Source organism: Alosa sapidissima, chromosome 16 (genome assembly GCF_018492685.1).
Source record: "Alosa sapidissima isolate fAloSap1 chromosome 16, fAloSap1.pri, whole genome shotgun sequence".
Lineage (NCBI taxonomy): Eukaryota > Metazoa > Chordata > Actinopteri > Clupeiformes > Clupeidae > Alosa > Alosa sapidissima.
In genome coordinates this window covers 25363786-25381045 of record NC_055972.1, presented here as the reverse complement: position 1 = coordinate 25381045, position 17260 = coordinate 25363786, and the positions used below count along the sequence as shown (strand labels likewise).

At 41.0% G+C, this 17260-nt stretch overlaps 1 protein-coding gene across 1 annotated transcript in view; it reads left to right on the top strand.

The window, feature by feature from the left end:
* The window catches only part of ggps1 (geranylgeranyl diphosphate synthase 1), a 32347-nt gene that overhangs the window by 5195 nt on the left and 9892 nt on the right, over positions 1-17260 (top strand). Inside the window, exon 3 of the mRNA XM_042066425.1 lies at positions 5804-5874. Coding sequence (XP_041922359.1) covers positions 5804-5874 — 71 coding nt within the window. The remainder of the gene's footprint in view (positions 1-5803; positions 5875-17260) is intronic.

The window sequence follows — 17260 nt, the reverse complement described above, 5'->3', positions numbered from 1 at the left end:
CATGCTAATTCAGGTTGATATCTCTGCAGCACTATACCTTGTAATCTTTTTAATGACATCATCGCCCTTATTTCTTCTCATTCTTTTGATGCGTGTAGCTCATTTTTTGGATATTTTTACCTCAATTCTTACACATGGCACCTTTTAAGGGTGCATTTAATGTTTTGTCATGGTGTTGGCATGATACACTTTGATTAAAACACAGGTGGAAGTGCAGAATGTTTTTATTGATTTTTTTTTTTATTATTATTTTTATTTATTAGAGGTAACAGATGAAGGTTAAAGTAAGTAACACGATAGGAATTTCCCTTTTGGTCGATGTTCAGCATTTTTAGCGCTAAGGAGGCTAATCATCATGCTAAGAGTCTAAGGAGGCTAAGAGTCATGCTCCTACCTGTGACAACAGCTTAACATGTGTGTAAGAGAGTGTTATTTTAAGGTAAAACAACTATATTCTATTCGTATTCTAAGGTCGTACTCTGTTTTTGTCGATCTCTTTTCTTTTTTTAATTTTATTTTTTATGTCTCTGTGCTTCTGTGCGTGGTTAAAAAAATCCCAGCTGCATCTGCGTGAACAGAATGGGGGCCTTGCGGTGAGCGAGTCCAAGGAGAGACATCTACATTTAGACCGGCTTGTGCAGGCTGTCTCTTTCAAAGCATGCTCCCCAAAGGGCTAGATCAGAATTCCGCTGTTCCATCTCTGTTGTGTGGAGCGGCATGCAAGGTCTGCCCCCATCACGGAGAGATGAGGTTTGGCGCAGTGACTCAAAACCTCTTTATTCAGTTTTCTAAGTACTGTGTGGATGTTTAGCCATGGTTAGGTCAAGAGTGACGTGAACCACTTTTCTCACAAATTAAAACATGTAAACAAACAGACACTATTTCACATCCTTAGATTGAAAATAAAGTTACAGTGTAAGCAGACAGAAAATGCATAATGGAAGATAAATGTCAGCAGTGTTTCCCACAAAATTGGATTCTATTTGTGGTGGTAGGTGAAGGGGGGGGGGGGGGGTTGGTTGTAGAGTTACGGCTCCCAGGGCTCCAGAGTGCGACCAATTTGGTCGCATATGCGACCTAATTTTTCAAAAGTGCGACTAAAAAAAATCGGAGGTCGCACCGGTGCGACCAGCTATTCGAAAGAGGAAAAAGTGTCCGCATTGAAACTCTACCTTGCATTGACACATATTTGGCCAATATCGTGGTTTAAACAAATCACAGATAGTGAAGGGCAGGACCTCCCCTCTGATTGGCCGTGGCCCAGTGCCTGTGTGTAAATTTGAAAATGCTTGTGCTGCAGAGAGAGAACAATGCATACAACGACCGAACGACAGAGATACATATCGCCGAAAAGGAGTGCTTCATTGACCGCAGTTACATGCAGGGAGTAACCCGGGTTTTCAACAGCAATATTCGTTTTGCGCGCGAGTTGTGTACACTCATTCTGATGGCATCAATCAATTTAATCCGTTATTTGGCGCAAACCGAATATCGCTGCTACATTTAAAGCCTGAATATTCCCTGCATGTATACAGTGGTCATTGTGTACGGTGAATTGAATGGACACATTTAGATCGAGCATGGCAAGTCATTAGCCTAGAAATCTAGACGCACCCTAGCGGCGGCAAATTCATTTGCCCAGCCTGTACGTCTAGTATCAAACCATGGGGATTTCTATTGGCTGACGCCGTGGACGTCATCCAATCACAGCGCTCTATTTTGTTAGAGTCTTAAGGCGGGCTTAACAGAAAGACGACAGTCCTGCGATGGTAGCAACAAGGAAGGTGGCTATGGCGAACGAAGAGCGGTTGTTTGAATCGGCGTTGTCGTCAACTTTGGAGGAGTTGGACTTGTGCTTTTCTTTGAAGTTGAACACAATGCACTTAAGTCATTCCTTTCGAAGAAGGATGTATTTGCCGTTTTGCCAACCGGATATGGTAAAAGTTTACTTCCCCGTTCACTGTTTTCATTGCTCTGGCCATGTCATCCTGCTCTTTGTTCTGATTGGTCGTAGCGCTGGCCTATTGCATGCCTAGGCAGTTTGAAAGACAATTCTCTGCCCGCCCCTTGGATTAAGCGAGGTGAATGGTTCAATTCCAGACTATACATTTCAATGATCTAGGATGGCCTGCCAGGCTAGCAAGTCATTGCAATAGCCTATAAAAATAGGCCTACCATTTCGTTACTGCATTAACCATGTTCTTATTGAAAATTAAAAAATACTCAAATTAAAAAGTAAATTGCATTGTGGGGCTGTCAAATGATTATTGCAATCAGCATTGCAAAATCACATAAAAATCCCCCAGGCTACTTGGAACATCTCTTTAAATTGTGCTCAAATACATTTCTATGGAAGATGCTAGCATGGCGAGCTGGTTTAGCCAAGGCCTAAAGATCATGAAGGATAGTATGTAAAACATTGAGCCATGAGATGTGCAGTTTGAAGCCCTTAAAAGACGTGCACTGTTAATTTACTCACTGTTATTTTTATTTAATACATCTTGAGATGTTTTAAGTTTAAATTTCAGCTCAGTGAAGCACTTAAAGCACCAACACTTCATTAAGTTACTTTTCTTGTAGAATTGTAAATCCTACTGTAAGTCATAGGACAACCTATATAGGACAGTAATTAAGGGAAAAAAGTGAACCTGCTGCGGTGTTAAATGCGATGTGGTTGAAAATGTGGGTGCACCTAACTTTTGTGCTGGTGCACCTAAGAAAAAAGTTAGGCGCACCAGTGCAACCAGTGCAAAGAGTTAGTCTGGAGCCCTGTACACACAGCTGCGTGCGTTGCAGTGCTGGAGACGCATCCCATTCACTTTACATGGGCTCACGTCATCCGTTGCCGAACTGAATTGTGGGTTGGTTGCGTCACGTTTCTCCCGTCGCTCGCATTGAGAAGTTCAGCTGTTGCTGCACCGACAGACGGCACCGGCCAATCAAGCCAATCGACGGACAGCACCAACCAATCAAATTACGGTTATACTTAGTCATTTGCATAGCTACCGTCGGGAACACCCACTGGCATGCGTTGACGGAACGCAACTGTGTGTAGGAGCCGTTAACTTGAATGCAACAGTTTTGAACAAATCTGTGCAGCGTGGTGATGCCAACAACAATGTTTTCCATGAACATGCATGCAGGTTTGTTGAGAGACAGAGAGACAAGGAGACAAGGACTGATTTTTGTTGTTGTTGCAGAACACAGTGGTTTTATCTATGTTATGACAAAGAGGATGTACTTCCAAAATGTACTCTTACTAGAGTGGTACAACTGCTGTTAAAAAATGTAAAACAGGTGCTGCTTTTTGATCCGTTATGTCAGACTGCGTGTAAAATTGTATAAATAAAACACGTATCAGTCACACAGGCTTGTCTTGAGTTGGAGGACGACATGATTCATTACCCCCTCTGGCTTCAGTTTAATTAGCTAGCTGTTGCCATTCATCTTTGAGGTAATGTTTTTCCACATTGTGCACAATATCCATTTCAGAGTTGTGTCTTAAAGCTACCTTTTTAAGACGGCTAATTTGTTGTGCTTATTAGATGACCGCAGTAATGTGTAGGCTATTGCATCAGATCAGAGCCTCTGGAATTTTCTCTCTCTCTCTCTCTCTCTCTCTCTCTCTCTCTCTCTCTCTCTCTCTCTCTCTCTCTCTCTCTCTCTCTCTCTCTCTCTCTCTCTCTCTCTCTCTCTCTCTCTCTCTCTCTCTCTCTCTCTCTCTCTCTCTCTCTGCTATTGATTGCCCTAGGATGGTTTATTTTAGTTGAATTTAAAACAGTTTGGTTTCTGGGCCTCATCACTTAAAGGTAACAACTGTATGTTCCATGTTGGTGCGTTTAAAACTTGTCTTGCATAAAGACCTGGCTCTGTTATTGGGAAATAAACAAGGTAGCTCAGATCAAACTTTAAACGACCCCAGCCAATCAACTGGGTGCTCTTGGAGCACTGGCAGAGGGGGGCAGGATTTGATTGGAAGTATAGCTCAAATATCCACAACGTTTCACAAAACATAATAGCAGACATCATTTTTAAAACCAGTCCAGTGTTTGTTTTCATCAAGCACTTCCCGCAGCTGTACTTTTAATGTTAAGACTCATTTCTCCAGCTAAGAAAGCATCCAAGTGTTTAGGCTTCTCACATTATGCTAGTGGTTTCTCTTCTTGGTAAAGCTGTTAAACCTATGGATTTAAAAATGAGTAGTAAACACTCTTTAAGTGTTTAGCTAAAGCAGCTTAGCCAGCATTGAGACACTTTGTGATGAGCACAAAGGTTTACGCCCTTTTAACATCACTTAGTCATGCACTTTTTATCACTCCAAACCAAAGAATCGTTAGTTACTTACAGCAGCTTGCAAATATGCATTGTTTTTGTGATTCAACTGTTTGTCCAACAGCATAACTGTAAAAGAAAATCCACATTTTGAAGCTTGGCAGCCTATTTCCCATGTAGTGATTGCTACATATTTGCTTACTGAGCCAATGATAAAGTAACCTCACTAGTCTTAATGAGAGCCATCCCTCCCCCTCTGGCACTCTTGACGCTTGGGTTTATATGCCTGCTCTTGCAGAGGCTGGGCCTGCCTCCAAATATCCCTGCAGCGCTTGAAGGGATATTTTCATTTCTAATATTTATCTTACTCCTGTTGAGCTTGTCAGCCTTAAGCCGGGATGTGATTGCTAGACCTTTCCAACACTGGCCGCTCTGACAGGGTGGAGGCGATGCTGTTGTTGCTGGCCCAAACAACGTCTGTTCTTGTCTTTCTCCAGAGTAGCTTTTAACGATCTCTCTTTTGTGACCGGGGTGGGTAGGGAACTGTATGCAGGGCGGTGGAGGGACCTTTTCCCTTTTCTTCTTCTTTACTGAGGTTAGACTTTCAGGATTGCACTTGAGGGGAAAAGTGGAAAACAAAAAAATAAGCTGTTCGCAAAAATGAATGGTTCGGATTTACCGTCCACTCCTGAGTTATTGGCTACAGACCTTACAAATCATCATAAACCTGGGATCAGGACTGAGTAGTCAGCCAGAAAAGTAAATTATTAAATTTAACGAAAGCCTCAAAATAAAACTGTGGCTTGCGTGTAAGTGCAGGCGAAGAACAGAGGTTGCAGGGAGGGTTCTCCACTCTGCTGTCCTAAATGGAAATAACAGGAACTGAAAGACTGTGTACCATACCTCTGCCCATAAAGTCCCTCCCCGCCCTCTCCTTGTTTGTGTTCCTGGCTGCAGAGGGGAAGTGAAAATGAAAGTCACTACTGTCTGGTGAGGAGGTTTTTCCAGGGTTTTTCCCACCATTATAGACCTGGTATACTCCTGCATCTAAGAAGTGCGCCATCAACGTGGCATGCGGGTGGTGTCGTGTGCGTCCCAAATTGTGACCATGCGTCAATGACGCACGTCTTTGAGGAGCATACCACCTCCTTTACCTACTGATATCCCGGATGCCACAATCAGTGATCTAGTTGACTTCAGTTGCGGATAGATCCATGTGTGTATGTGTATATCTGTTTGGGAAAGCTTACAGAAATGGGCAGCTTCAGACCCTAACCTACATATCTTATGTTTTGATCATTGTTGTTTGTTGTGATCATAGGTGTTATCATTGTTATGAACTAGGCACATTTCAGGTACATTTTCAATTTCATTTGCTTTTTCCCCTGGTCAAATTGTCCCTTTAGTAGGCCTATTTGTTGCCCAATGCTAGATATTCTGTTATACATTTGTAATGTCAGTTTGTATTGATTTATCACTGTAAATGACAATTAAGGTAATCATTTTCATTCTTCATTCTTTTTCTTTTCAGGAAAACAGGTGCGAACCAAGTTGTCCCAAGCTTTTAACCACTGGCTCAATGTACCAGAGGATAAACTACAGGTAACAGCTAATGTCTTTCTGCCTTTTTGAACCACCTTCTCAAACATATGCCCAACATGCACAGCTAATAACTGTTGATGTCTGACATGGACAAAAACTGGAGTCAACTATGCATGGGAAGCTAAATAGTAAGCAGCGCAAACTGATTAGGAGACTGCAGAGGCAGATTTTACAATAATCTTAATGTTGTGCTTTGTGTATAGATTATATACTATGTGTTGTATAGTGTGCCTTTGTGTAGGCAATGCACTAGAGGTACTGTCATGAGGTTCAGGGAGACTGTCTCAGCTATCTATGCGTTTGGGACTTTCCATTCATTGCTGATAGTGTCCATTCTCTTGGCAATTTGTTGTATTTTTTTGTCTGCATTTGTTAGAGGTGTTTGTTGTAAATAGTCTATTTTCCATTGGATTTCATTGGTATTCACTGGGAAGGTACAAGTTTACAAGCATAGCTGTAAAGCTCTGTCCGGAATTGCTGTCTGGTATATTGATTTCTTACCCGCACTGGCTGCTGTTATAACTAGCATTTATAATTTCCACACTTCATTAGCTTGGCATAGACTTTACCCTCCTAATGAAGCACACCACAGTGTCTTGGACAACAGTCTAGGCCTATTTGTCTGCCATGATGGTGGTTAATAACCCATTTCCAATTGACTGAGTATCTTAGTCAAGTTAACATAAATATTTGAGACTTCTTTCTCCAGCTTCACACTCTATTGCATGGCATCATATTCATTCTAGTCAGGTATCTCCAATCCGGTGCAAACCAGCACTGCACATTCCATGTTTGTTTTTATGAAGGCCCTGTGTGAAGTTTTCATTTCCTGATTTACTGAGGCTGGCTTCTCATTTAGATTCAGGAAGGAGACGATCGTTTTTCAAGACAATTTTTGTTGCCTTCTATTCTTTTTGTCTCCTCTTCTGTCCTCTCCTCTCCTCTCCGTCTGCATGTTAAACTGCCCTTGCGGACCATTCTGTCCTGCCTAGCTCAGATTGGCTCCAGATGGGATTTGGGAGGCCACTCTCTCCACTGAGTATTCCAAGTACAAAAGAATATGTGTAGTGGATGTGTGCTGGTGTCACCAACGCCCTGGGCTGACACACACATACACACACACACCATCTAGAGTTAGCCAATTACTGTAGATGCCACCTTACAGAGTACAACAGTATGTTGTTGATGTGGATTGGTGGTTGAGCTGGCAATTCCATGCTAAGGGCATGAGCCAATCCACACAAATCGATGACATAATGTGTGGCGAATCGGAAATGTGGCACTCAATTGGCTTGTTTGTGAAAGTGAGGCCAGAAGTAATCATGCGTTCCATTTGTACTTGCTGACGGCTTGTGCCAACTCATAACCTGTGAAATGACGTAACTTCCTTGTCGTAACAACTTGCCGTGAACTGGGGGTCCTATGACTTGTACGAGATCGCTTCTCGTCAGACTAGTTTAGGGGGGCGTGCCGTTGCGTAATTTTGCGTAATTTCCTGTTTTCCGGACAACTTGCTACTCGTAAGGTGAGCACATTGGACAAATGGATCGCACCATAAGCACATGCAGGACGCCATTTTTAAAGATGGTGGCAGCCAGCTGGGATGCTAACTGGCTGAAGCTAACGCTCCAAATCCTGACCCCCTGGAGAGAGGTCAATGGCGAGTGGGGCAGAACCGTTTCATATTATTTATTTACATATATATATATATATATATATATATATATATATATATATATATATATATATATATATATATATATATATATATTTATATACAGTATATTATATTTATTTTTTATATATATATTTTTTTTTTTTCATGTTATCGAATGCTATAAGAGAAGAAGGCCACCAGTAAGCCACCAAATAGCCTCCCCACACTTTACAATTTGAGCGGTTGGGAGCTTTGGGCTATTCAGTTGTTAAGTCAGACGTCATGTTGTTTCTGGGGCCAACAGCTCTTTCGTCCAAAAAAGTTTATTAGTGCAGCCAGTCTGTCTTCACAACCTGTGCATCTTTTAGAGAGGGTTAAAAAATAATAATAAAACAAAAGAAAACGCTTGACTCTATGACTAACAGTAATTAGTGTAGCTGTGCAGCATGATATAATCAAGGGTAACATCCAGGCCTCCATGATAAATAGGATTTATGAGCGTTAAGAGTGTTAAACTTTTTAAAGCAAGTTCAGTATACAAATATATGATAATCTAATCCAGAGTTTTTATTAACTCATTCTCAATCTCAAATATATATTACCATATATGGTAACACTTTATATTAAGACACACTAGAGATGCGCGGATGGGCTATTATTTTAACCGTAACCGCATAGCAAAACTTATCATCCATCTGCACCAACGTTTTTTGACCAATTTTCAAAACCGCACCCGCCCGCCATCCGCTGGTTGTTTTAATGTATATGGGTGATGCGTTTGATTGGTTCAACCGCCACCCGCCCGAATTTAATTAAAATATTATATTTCTTCACGTCATCCGCCCGATCCGCGGTTTAACCGCGGATAAATACTTATCAAAGATGCTCTTTTCAAATGGAAGTTAGACACTAAACCACAAGTGCTAATGGTGTACAAATAACTCCTAATTAAGTCTTTGTAATCTCTTGTACACAGACACACATAGTCATACACACAAAAACTCTCTCTCTCTCTCTCTCTTGCACACACACACACAAACTCTCTCTCTTGTACACACACACACACACATGTGCCTCTTCTCTCACCACTCCTCCTCTGTACTGTTGTCATCCCTAAAAGAAAAAAAAAATCAATGCAAATAGATTTTGGCACTTAACCATCACATCATGGTCCATTTGCAGAAGCCTGCTGTCCAAATTGAGTTTTGGTCCTGATGCAGTCGTGTTGTATTACCAGGAAGAATGGAGTAAATGCACCTCTAGTCTGCAGTGCTCGCTGTTCCTCCAGGCATAGCCAATGCTCAGTGGAGTCACTGAGGGAAATGAATACAGACTATTTTCAGTGTGAAAACTCCCAAGTTCGCAAAAAAGAAAAATGGCAAACTGCGGTTTCATCAATAGACATTAACAGAGGTCACTGTATGTTCTAGCATTTTTGTAAAATTTATAATAGTCATTATACTTGATTATATCATTTACAAGTTGGCCACACAGATGAGTGTATTAGTACAACGTTATGGACAGATGCAAGGTATGTTATGACAAAACTAGGTTGTGGTTTGAGTGCACACCCATGTGCCTCTACATAAATAGGAAGTTAAAGGTTTTTGTTTTTATTGCAAATTCAAGGTCCCAGTCCCCTCCCCCTGTAGAATTACCATCACATTTTAAAACAATTTGAGATTGTCAAGACACATGTATGCTTCAGGAAGATACTTTTCAGCAGGTACCGTCACTCAATTAACGTTCTAACTAACGTATCTGGGTTCATCCAGAGCAGTCATCTGGGTTCATCGAATTCAACATGGAATTTTAGAACCTAAAATCGAAATGGACTCTTTTGTTAAAATGTTTAAAACTCCACTGCTGAAGGGCTAACAATCTAAAATTGACTGAGAAAAACTGTGATAGCAGCCTCCTCACATTCCTCCTTATTTCAGATTTAAAACACGCCAGTGCATTAGGCTATAGACCCTTTCAACAATAAAAACAAAAACAATGCTTGAACGTTCTATTTGGGCCCCAATCTACTTCCTCTGCATTAAGATAACTTATTACACGGCTCTTCAGAGTGCTGCAGAACGTTCCATTCACATGAAAGGCCCGAACGTTGGGAAGGCCCAATGTTAAAGGTCTCATCTCATCGTTTTTTCATTAATTTTGCAGTGGTCTGTAGTATTGATGAATGCCCTGTGAGCCGGTTTTGGTGAAAAAAAAATGCTGTCCTGCGTCTGTTTCATGCTGTTCTAGTTTGGTGGGGAAGGTGGGCGGGGAGGAACGACTGGATTTCGCCTCTAGTCATGAATATTAATGACATGCTAATGAATTCACCTCTGATTGGCTAACAGTACTGTGACGCTTCCTCCAGTGCATCCTCATCCGATTCTGCCTGTGCTATGCTCCATATTCAACTTTACAGTGCTAAAACCTGGCTAAAACTCGAGTCAAAACTGTTGCACAAAATGTCTTCGGAGATACAACTTCATGTGTTTGATCCTAATATTCGAGTAGGAAGAAGAACCGCTTCCTGATCGTTTGTCGGTGAACGTTGGTTTAATAGAATGGTAACAATTGCCTGTCAGCTTAAAATTTCTCTTAAAAGAGGTAAACGTTTGTGACAATCGTCATCTTGCTTTCAAGTAATAAACAGTTGGAAACGTTTTAAAATAAAGACCTATTTCTTTACACAGTCAAAAGTCTTTGCAATCTTCCTAGTAGATATTTTACTTCACAACACAGGTAAGCACCCTAAATGCAGTTCAGCCACTGACCTAGCCTGCTAATGCTATCGGAATAGCTAGATAGTTATGGTTTGAATTCTATGATACTATCATTGAAAGACCACTTGGTCATAGCCCAATATATATAGATCTAAATGCAAACACGCCTACCTAGCTATATTTTGCTGGAATTGTACCAGAATGCCTACAGAAGCAGAGAATGTGTGCTGCAAGACTTCTCCGGTAATGAGAACTATGGCTTTGATAGCCTGACAATGGCAGAGGTTAGCCTACTCAGAAAACAACTTGTCACGTATGACAGAAAAAGTAGCCTACTATAGTATTTTGGGACTAAATATTACAGTAATCTTATAGGAATACTATAGTATTTGGACATACTATAGGTACTATAAGACTACTATAGAAAAACTATAGCGGTTACAGGATATTATAGTTATTAGTAGTATGTCCCAATTATTCCTATAAGATTACTATAATATTTTGTCCCAAATACTATAAGATTCCTATACTACTTTTTCGTAAGGGGATTGCTCATGTGGTTAGAAAAATGGGCAACACCAGTACCCCTGTTGTCTGTATGACTCTGTACCCAGGATTAGAACCAGTCTGCCTTAGCATAATGTACTCCCTTCAAAATGCACTAAACATTCGACTATGACAACTATGGCCCTCTGTGAGACAGAAGATATGAAGGGTAAGATAAACCTTTAGCTTAAAAGGGACAAAAACTGATGAAACTCCTAAAACAAATATACAAAACAGGTCAATTTTCAATAAATAACTTTATTATATTAACATACAGCAGTACTCAAAGTGTGGTCCGCAAGCTATCTCAAGTGTTCCACAAGTAGATGTGGTAAAATATAATAGAGGAGTTGTTTGCAATATTGAACCAACTTGTATGTAAATCCAAACAGTTCTGCAACACTGATGTAACCTATGCCAGTTTAAATCATATGAATCCTCTGACACCATAAGCAAGGTGCAAAGACAACAAGCAAGGTGGTTCAGTGAGAAGGCCTATTGTGTAATATACTGTTGAAGTAGGTCTACTGTTTTTTTTTTTTTTTTTGCTAGGTGGTCCGTGAAACATTGACAAATAGTAATATTGCAGTCTATTAAAATAATGCAAACACAAAACAAGAACATCCAAACTATGCACAGAATTAACAATGTCCTCTTTTTGCCAGACGATGCAGACATCTGGCCTACAGATCCTTTGTAAGATGGTGCTGGGATTATTTAGGGAAAAAGGTCCGAGTTGCTGTTTCGGCTTGTATTGTCCTGGGGATCCGAAGGGACAACACACAAAACACATTCGTTGGCTGTGATGATTCTATTACATTGCTCTTTGATTGCGCTGGGCCATAGGTGGAGCCATCAGGTGTTATTGTGGAGATGTCGCTTTCATCCTCCTCCTCCTCCTCTTGATCAACCCGAGGTCTTCTAGCTGGCCTTGGATGAACAGGCTTGATGGCAGTAGAGGTAGCAGGCCCCCATGCCCATGGTGTATCCGAAGTGCTTGTATCAATACTCATACTTTTCAAGTATTCTGTTTGGGTACCTAAAGTAAATAAATGTGTATTACTGTCAAGTTACAAGATACTAATAGTACACAGGACATTAACTCTCACACAAAACTGTACTGGCACAACGGAAACAAAAATATTTTAGTGACTGTGGTAAGGTGTATGATTTACTAAGTAGCACACCCACAAGAAGACATTCGGTAATATCAATTCTATCTGTTATGCAATTCATGGGTTTCATCAGGTCCATTTACACAGGTGTATTAATCAAGCACCATGCAGTCTACATTCATAATCGAGGTGCTTGATTTTATACACCTGTGGAAAGTGACCTGAAGAAATCCATGAATTGACTTTCCCAAAACATTGACAAGCACATAAGAACCTGTATTAGCCTACTAGAAAAAGACTTCTAGAAACTATCACAAACCTTTGCTTCTAACGTGATGACCTAATGTAGGCTAGAAAGCTGTGTAGCCTGACATGAGGATGTGCTCTGGAAGACATACAAAATACTAAGTAAACAGCAAGTAATCAAACAAAACATCATTGTAGGCCTACAAAGGTCAATGTAATAATGGCAAGAACACATAAATTAGACTGAAGTGTAAATACCTGAGCTCTAGTGACTTAGCCTAATAGTGCACGGGTATTGTGTTTTTGATTTTCCCTGTTTAGACTAGAACAATACTCGTACTTAGTTGAGCATAAGATATTGTTGCTAATATTATTATTTGTGGTTTAACACTTAGGTTAGAAGATTATAGGTTCAACAAGCTAAATCTCTGGGTGGTGTGGTCAGTTTCTTATGAGTGTACCTACACCAGGCACGTAACTGAAGCATTCCGTTCGCGTTATGTAACGTTACTGCAACAATTAGCTTCCAATAGGCCTAATCAATGGAAGTAGCTACACCTGGCTTGTTAGTGGCCTGTAGGCTACGTTCGGGAAAATAGACCATTCCTCTAATGGATTTTACCAGAGCCCTTCCTATTAGACATTCTCTGATTTTACACGTCGCGAACAGAACACTTCAGTTACGTGCCTGGTGTAGCTTCCTGTAATATAGGCTAGCCTAAGCCTAGCTTGTACCCTTTTCATGCATGCTAACGTGAAGAATATGAACATGCTATTTTGTAACAGACGTTAGGTGGAAAAGTTTGTTTGTACTTACAGCCTGTGAGCTGGTGGTCGATCATCATGACGGTACAGAACCAGGTTTTCAGAACATCGATGCAAAACCATTTTCTAACTGTAGGCAGTGACTGGTCGAAATGATTGGAACACAGAACTAATGTTGCACTACTTCGGTGTTCCAACGATAAATCCGAACCATTTCTTCCTCAACTCATGTTTCTAAGGCAAGACATGCAACATTGATGTGTTATTGCCACAAATAACACAGGCACGATTTTTTCCCGCCATGTTAGCAACTTGCTGTTAACTCCTACTAGCTGCAGGGAGACAATCCCCTAGCCGCAAAATCTTCTAGTCTTCCTGTAGGCGGTCACAAGCCAAGGTGGGCGAGGCCATGAATAATCAGTTTCCCTTCGGCCTCATTGGGAAGGGCTCTTTCTGATTCGCTTCTTTTTCCGTGTATTTTCTTTCATTGGCTAATGCGGGCAATGGGGGTAGAAGATCATTTTCACGTGTAGCATGCATATGCAACTTTGAGTGAGCTATAGTATTTCGAAAGTAACAAGTATTAAACGGTTTCTCAGTGAATGAGACCTTTAAATCTACATAAATCACCGGCAAAGCATTTAATCACCATTGTCAATGGCAACGGGTTTTGTGCTTCTGATTATTGTCTTTCATATCACTACGCAAGGACTGGAACTTCATTCAAACGTGAAAGCAGACGGTTGATCAGCAGCTGTGTTCTAAAGAATGTTTGATTCAAGTTTAGCAGCGTGTGTTGCGAACTAGGCCTATTTGTTTCTCAGCAAAGGCCACGATGAACAAATAGGCTAGGTTATGTAGGCTAAAGTCATATCGTGGGGAGTTTATTATTTCGTTTTTGGCAAGTAGCCGTATAATAAGCTGCGCGTCGGGGTCCGGTTCGCCCTGTCGGGACTTATTTTCCCAGTAATGACCGGCGTTCTATACACAAAGATCCTTAATTATCCCTTACATATGGAATGTTAAAAAGGAAGTCTTGTGGGGCCAACTATGATGCTGATAATGGAACTCTCTTGAAAGGGTCTATAGTGCCAACATAAAATGCCTTATGTGGACTATGTGGATTTAGCCCAGTTGATTTTGATTGTGGGCCTGCTCCACATGTAGTATTGCCAGATATCCACACACATCTTTGGGTTGGCAGATTTCCTCAGTGCCAGGAACCAAACCTTGAAAAGAAGGAAAATGACTGCTGGACTCACTTCCACAGTAACGTAGCCTACATCATTACAACAATCATCATACTAGTTCCCCTTAAATGTGGCCTGGTGTTCCCTCGACGTCTATTGTGTCAATGTTCCATGTCTTGATATTGTGCTGATGCATTTAGGCAGACTCGTTATGGCTACATTGCCACAATGGTGACATTTGCTTTCATTGGATATTTGAAATAATGGTCTAATCTTGGACACTTATACAGATTGCTCTAGATCTTTTGTCATTGTAGAAGGCTATTGCTTGATGCAACACATTTGAAGCAGTTAGATGCCATCTGTTGTCTCTTGTCTTGAATAGGAAAAAGCCTGTATGGATAAAACCTAAATAACCACTGTAATGTTCAGTGTGCCTTCCTGAGTTAGTTATTTAATAATGTCAGTAATGCACTTAGCTGGCTGAGGTTTGATTGCTGAGAATGTGCAGGCAACAGACCTGTGTCCCCAGATGATGCTATACTACGCTACACTGTGCTTTAGTAATCCGGTTGGTTGTTTGTAAATCAGCTGATCAGTAGGTTTCCTTCCCCCCCATACTGAAGTGCTAAGCCTGTGAGATCACATTAGGCTTCCTGTTCAACAGGTCTCCCTTTGTCCTGAATATTTCATTAAACCTTTCCAGAAAAGGAAAGTATGTAATTCTAGACAGTTATTTTCCTCTCTCAGCTCTGTCATCTCTGAAGACAGGCACTTTTCTCTAGGGGCATGCAGAAGCTGAAAAATAGAATGAAGATATCCGCTGTGGTATGTGGCTGACTTATCAGAGTTTGAGCTTGTACGTCTGTCACACTCTGAAGTTCAAAGCAATTACGGTCTCTGCACCAGTGAAATTTAAAAAAGTGGTTTTAAGGTTTCGAAATTTGGTGTTGCCCAGCATGGCTCTAGTTACTGGTTCACTGATTCACCTCATTGCCTGTAGTAATTGCTTGCTCCGTGTTAAAGTATTGCAGCAACTCAGGTCCATTTCAGAAAGAATGTTGAGTTCTGGGTAGATATTGACATGAGATGGAAAAACTCCCAGCTGAACAATTTAACAAAAACATTATATCCAAGACAGGATAATTTAGGGTTTGGGAGTGGTTCATGATTTGACTCAACACAATGTTGGCATTGTATTTCATGTACAGTTCTTTATCTACATGCTTTGAATAGTTATTTTGTCTGAAAATATGTTCAAACAACTATTTAAGTATGTTGCATCAAGATCCAGAGTAATTATTATTTTATAAAGAGACAGAGCAGAGTGATGACTGAGTTCAGAAAATTCAGTGCGTCAGAGGCTGATTTTTAAATTAATTAGTTCACACACAGGTCTGATTGAGTTCATAAAAATTAATTGCACAGTTCATATATCTTGACTTGAAAGTACTTCTGTGGGTTTTGTTAAGTTTTTCCTTCTGCAAGAGATTGTGCTACAATTGCAGTCTGTTTGACATTATGCAGAGAAAATGAACAAGACATTCTGATTCTCTTTCATCCGTCATGGTCATTTCATTCAAAATTGTTCTTGTAAATGACTGATTAATTTCATTAATTTGCATTTTAATTGGATGATGTAGAAGAAATGTAGACCTAATTGTGTACGCCAAAGCTGCTCGGTTTATGACAAACTCTACATTGCACCGTCCTCTTAACTGTTCATGGGACATTTTGAAATAAAACTAGACTTTACATTAACAATATCACTAATTTGCATACCAGTCAGAGTATGCATGATTGCTAATATTAGCCATTTCTTTGGAAGATGGAATGATGCTTGCCACATCATGAGAAATAATGATCTAAAATTCCAGACTAATTTCAACAAACGTCATTTGTTGTTTGATGTGTTGGGTGTAGATTCGGTGGAAGAACACGTGGGCCATTCCATTTTGGCATGGGAGTCATTCAGACATTCAGTTGTGTTGCATTCCGGAATTAGTTTTACGTTAGAGCAACAACAAGTAACCTTATTCTTCTCCCTAATTTCTCAACAGACTTGGGAGTTAAAAACGTTTTTTTTTTTTTTGTCTGTTTGTTTTTTTTTTAAACACGCCTGTGGAGGCCAGACAGGTGGTTTTGTGTTTTTTAAAAGACTCAGCAGAAACAAGGAGCCCAGATAAAGATCCTCCCCCTCAGCTCTGTGCGTCTTGTAGCTGTTTAATGGGGGAGAGAGAAAAGGCTGCATTTCACATCCCTTCAGTCAAATAGTGAATACCAAAAAAGAGGCCAGTAGACCAAATTTTCTTTCTCCTACATTTTCTTTCTCCAACCCCCACCGCCCACCCCTCTCCCCTTTAGCCCAGCTCCCATCTTCATGCATATGTTTACTGGGTTAATGTGCTGATATTTGAATTTGAAGGAGGAGGGGGAAAAAGTGCTAGATGATTATGTGTGAGAGCTAACACGATTACATCAGGGTGCCCCGTTGTGAGCCTCTCCAACAGGGCCACGTGTTGGGGTGTGTGTGTGTGTGTGTGTGTGTGTGTTGGTGAGGGCTCCCCTCAACGCTGCTGCTGCTGCTGCTGCTAATTAGCTGCTGTAGGCCATGGACTAGTTTATTTGTTGTCTGCTCTGCCGAGGCCAGACTGTGTGTGAGAGAGAGAGAGAGAGAGATGCGTCTGTCTGCACCCTACAGGCTGTGCCAGTCTGAAGGAGGTCACAGGAGTTGAGCCCTGTGCCAGTCCACTTGCCAGCCTGTCATGTGTGCTAAACCTTGATTCCTGACCCCCTACACATACACACACACACCACCACCACCACCACCCAAACCAACCCTCACCAACATCATCATTACTCACTTGCTCACTTTCATTTCTCTCTTGCTTTCATTTCTCGTTCCTCTCATCTTTCCACTTTCTAATTCTCTCTCCCTCCCTCTTACCATTTCTTTCTTTCTTTCTTTCTTTCTTTCTTTCTTTCTTTCTTTCTTTCTTCTCTCTGTGGCAGCGGCCGCATGGTTTTTATCCGGCGGTAAACTCCAGCTGAACCCGTTGCCGGGCAGCAGCAGCGCGGTCATTAGTATGGGAAGGGAGGGCTGACGATAACCCACCACCTCCCCTCCCAGCCTCCAGCCTCCACTCG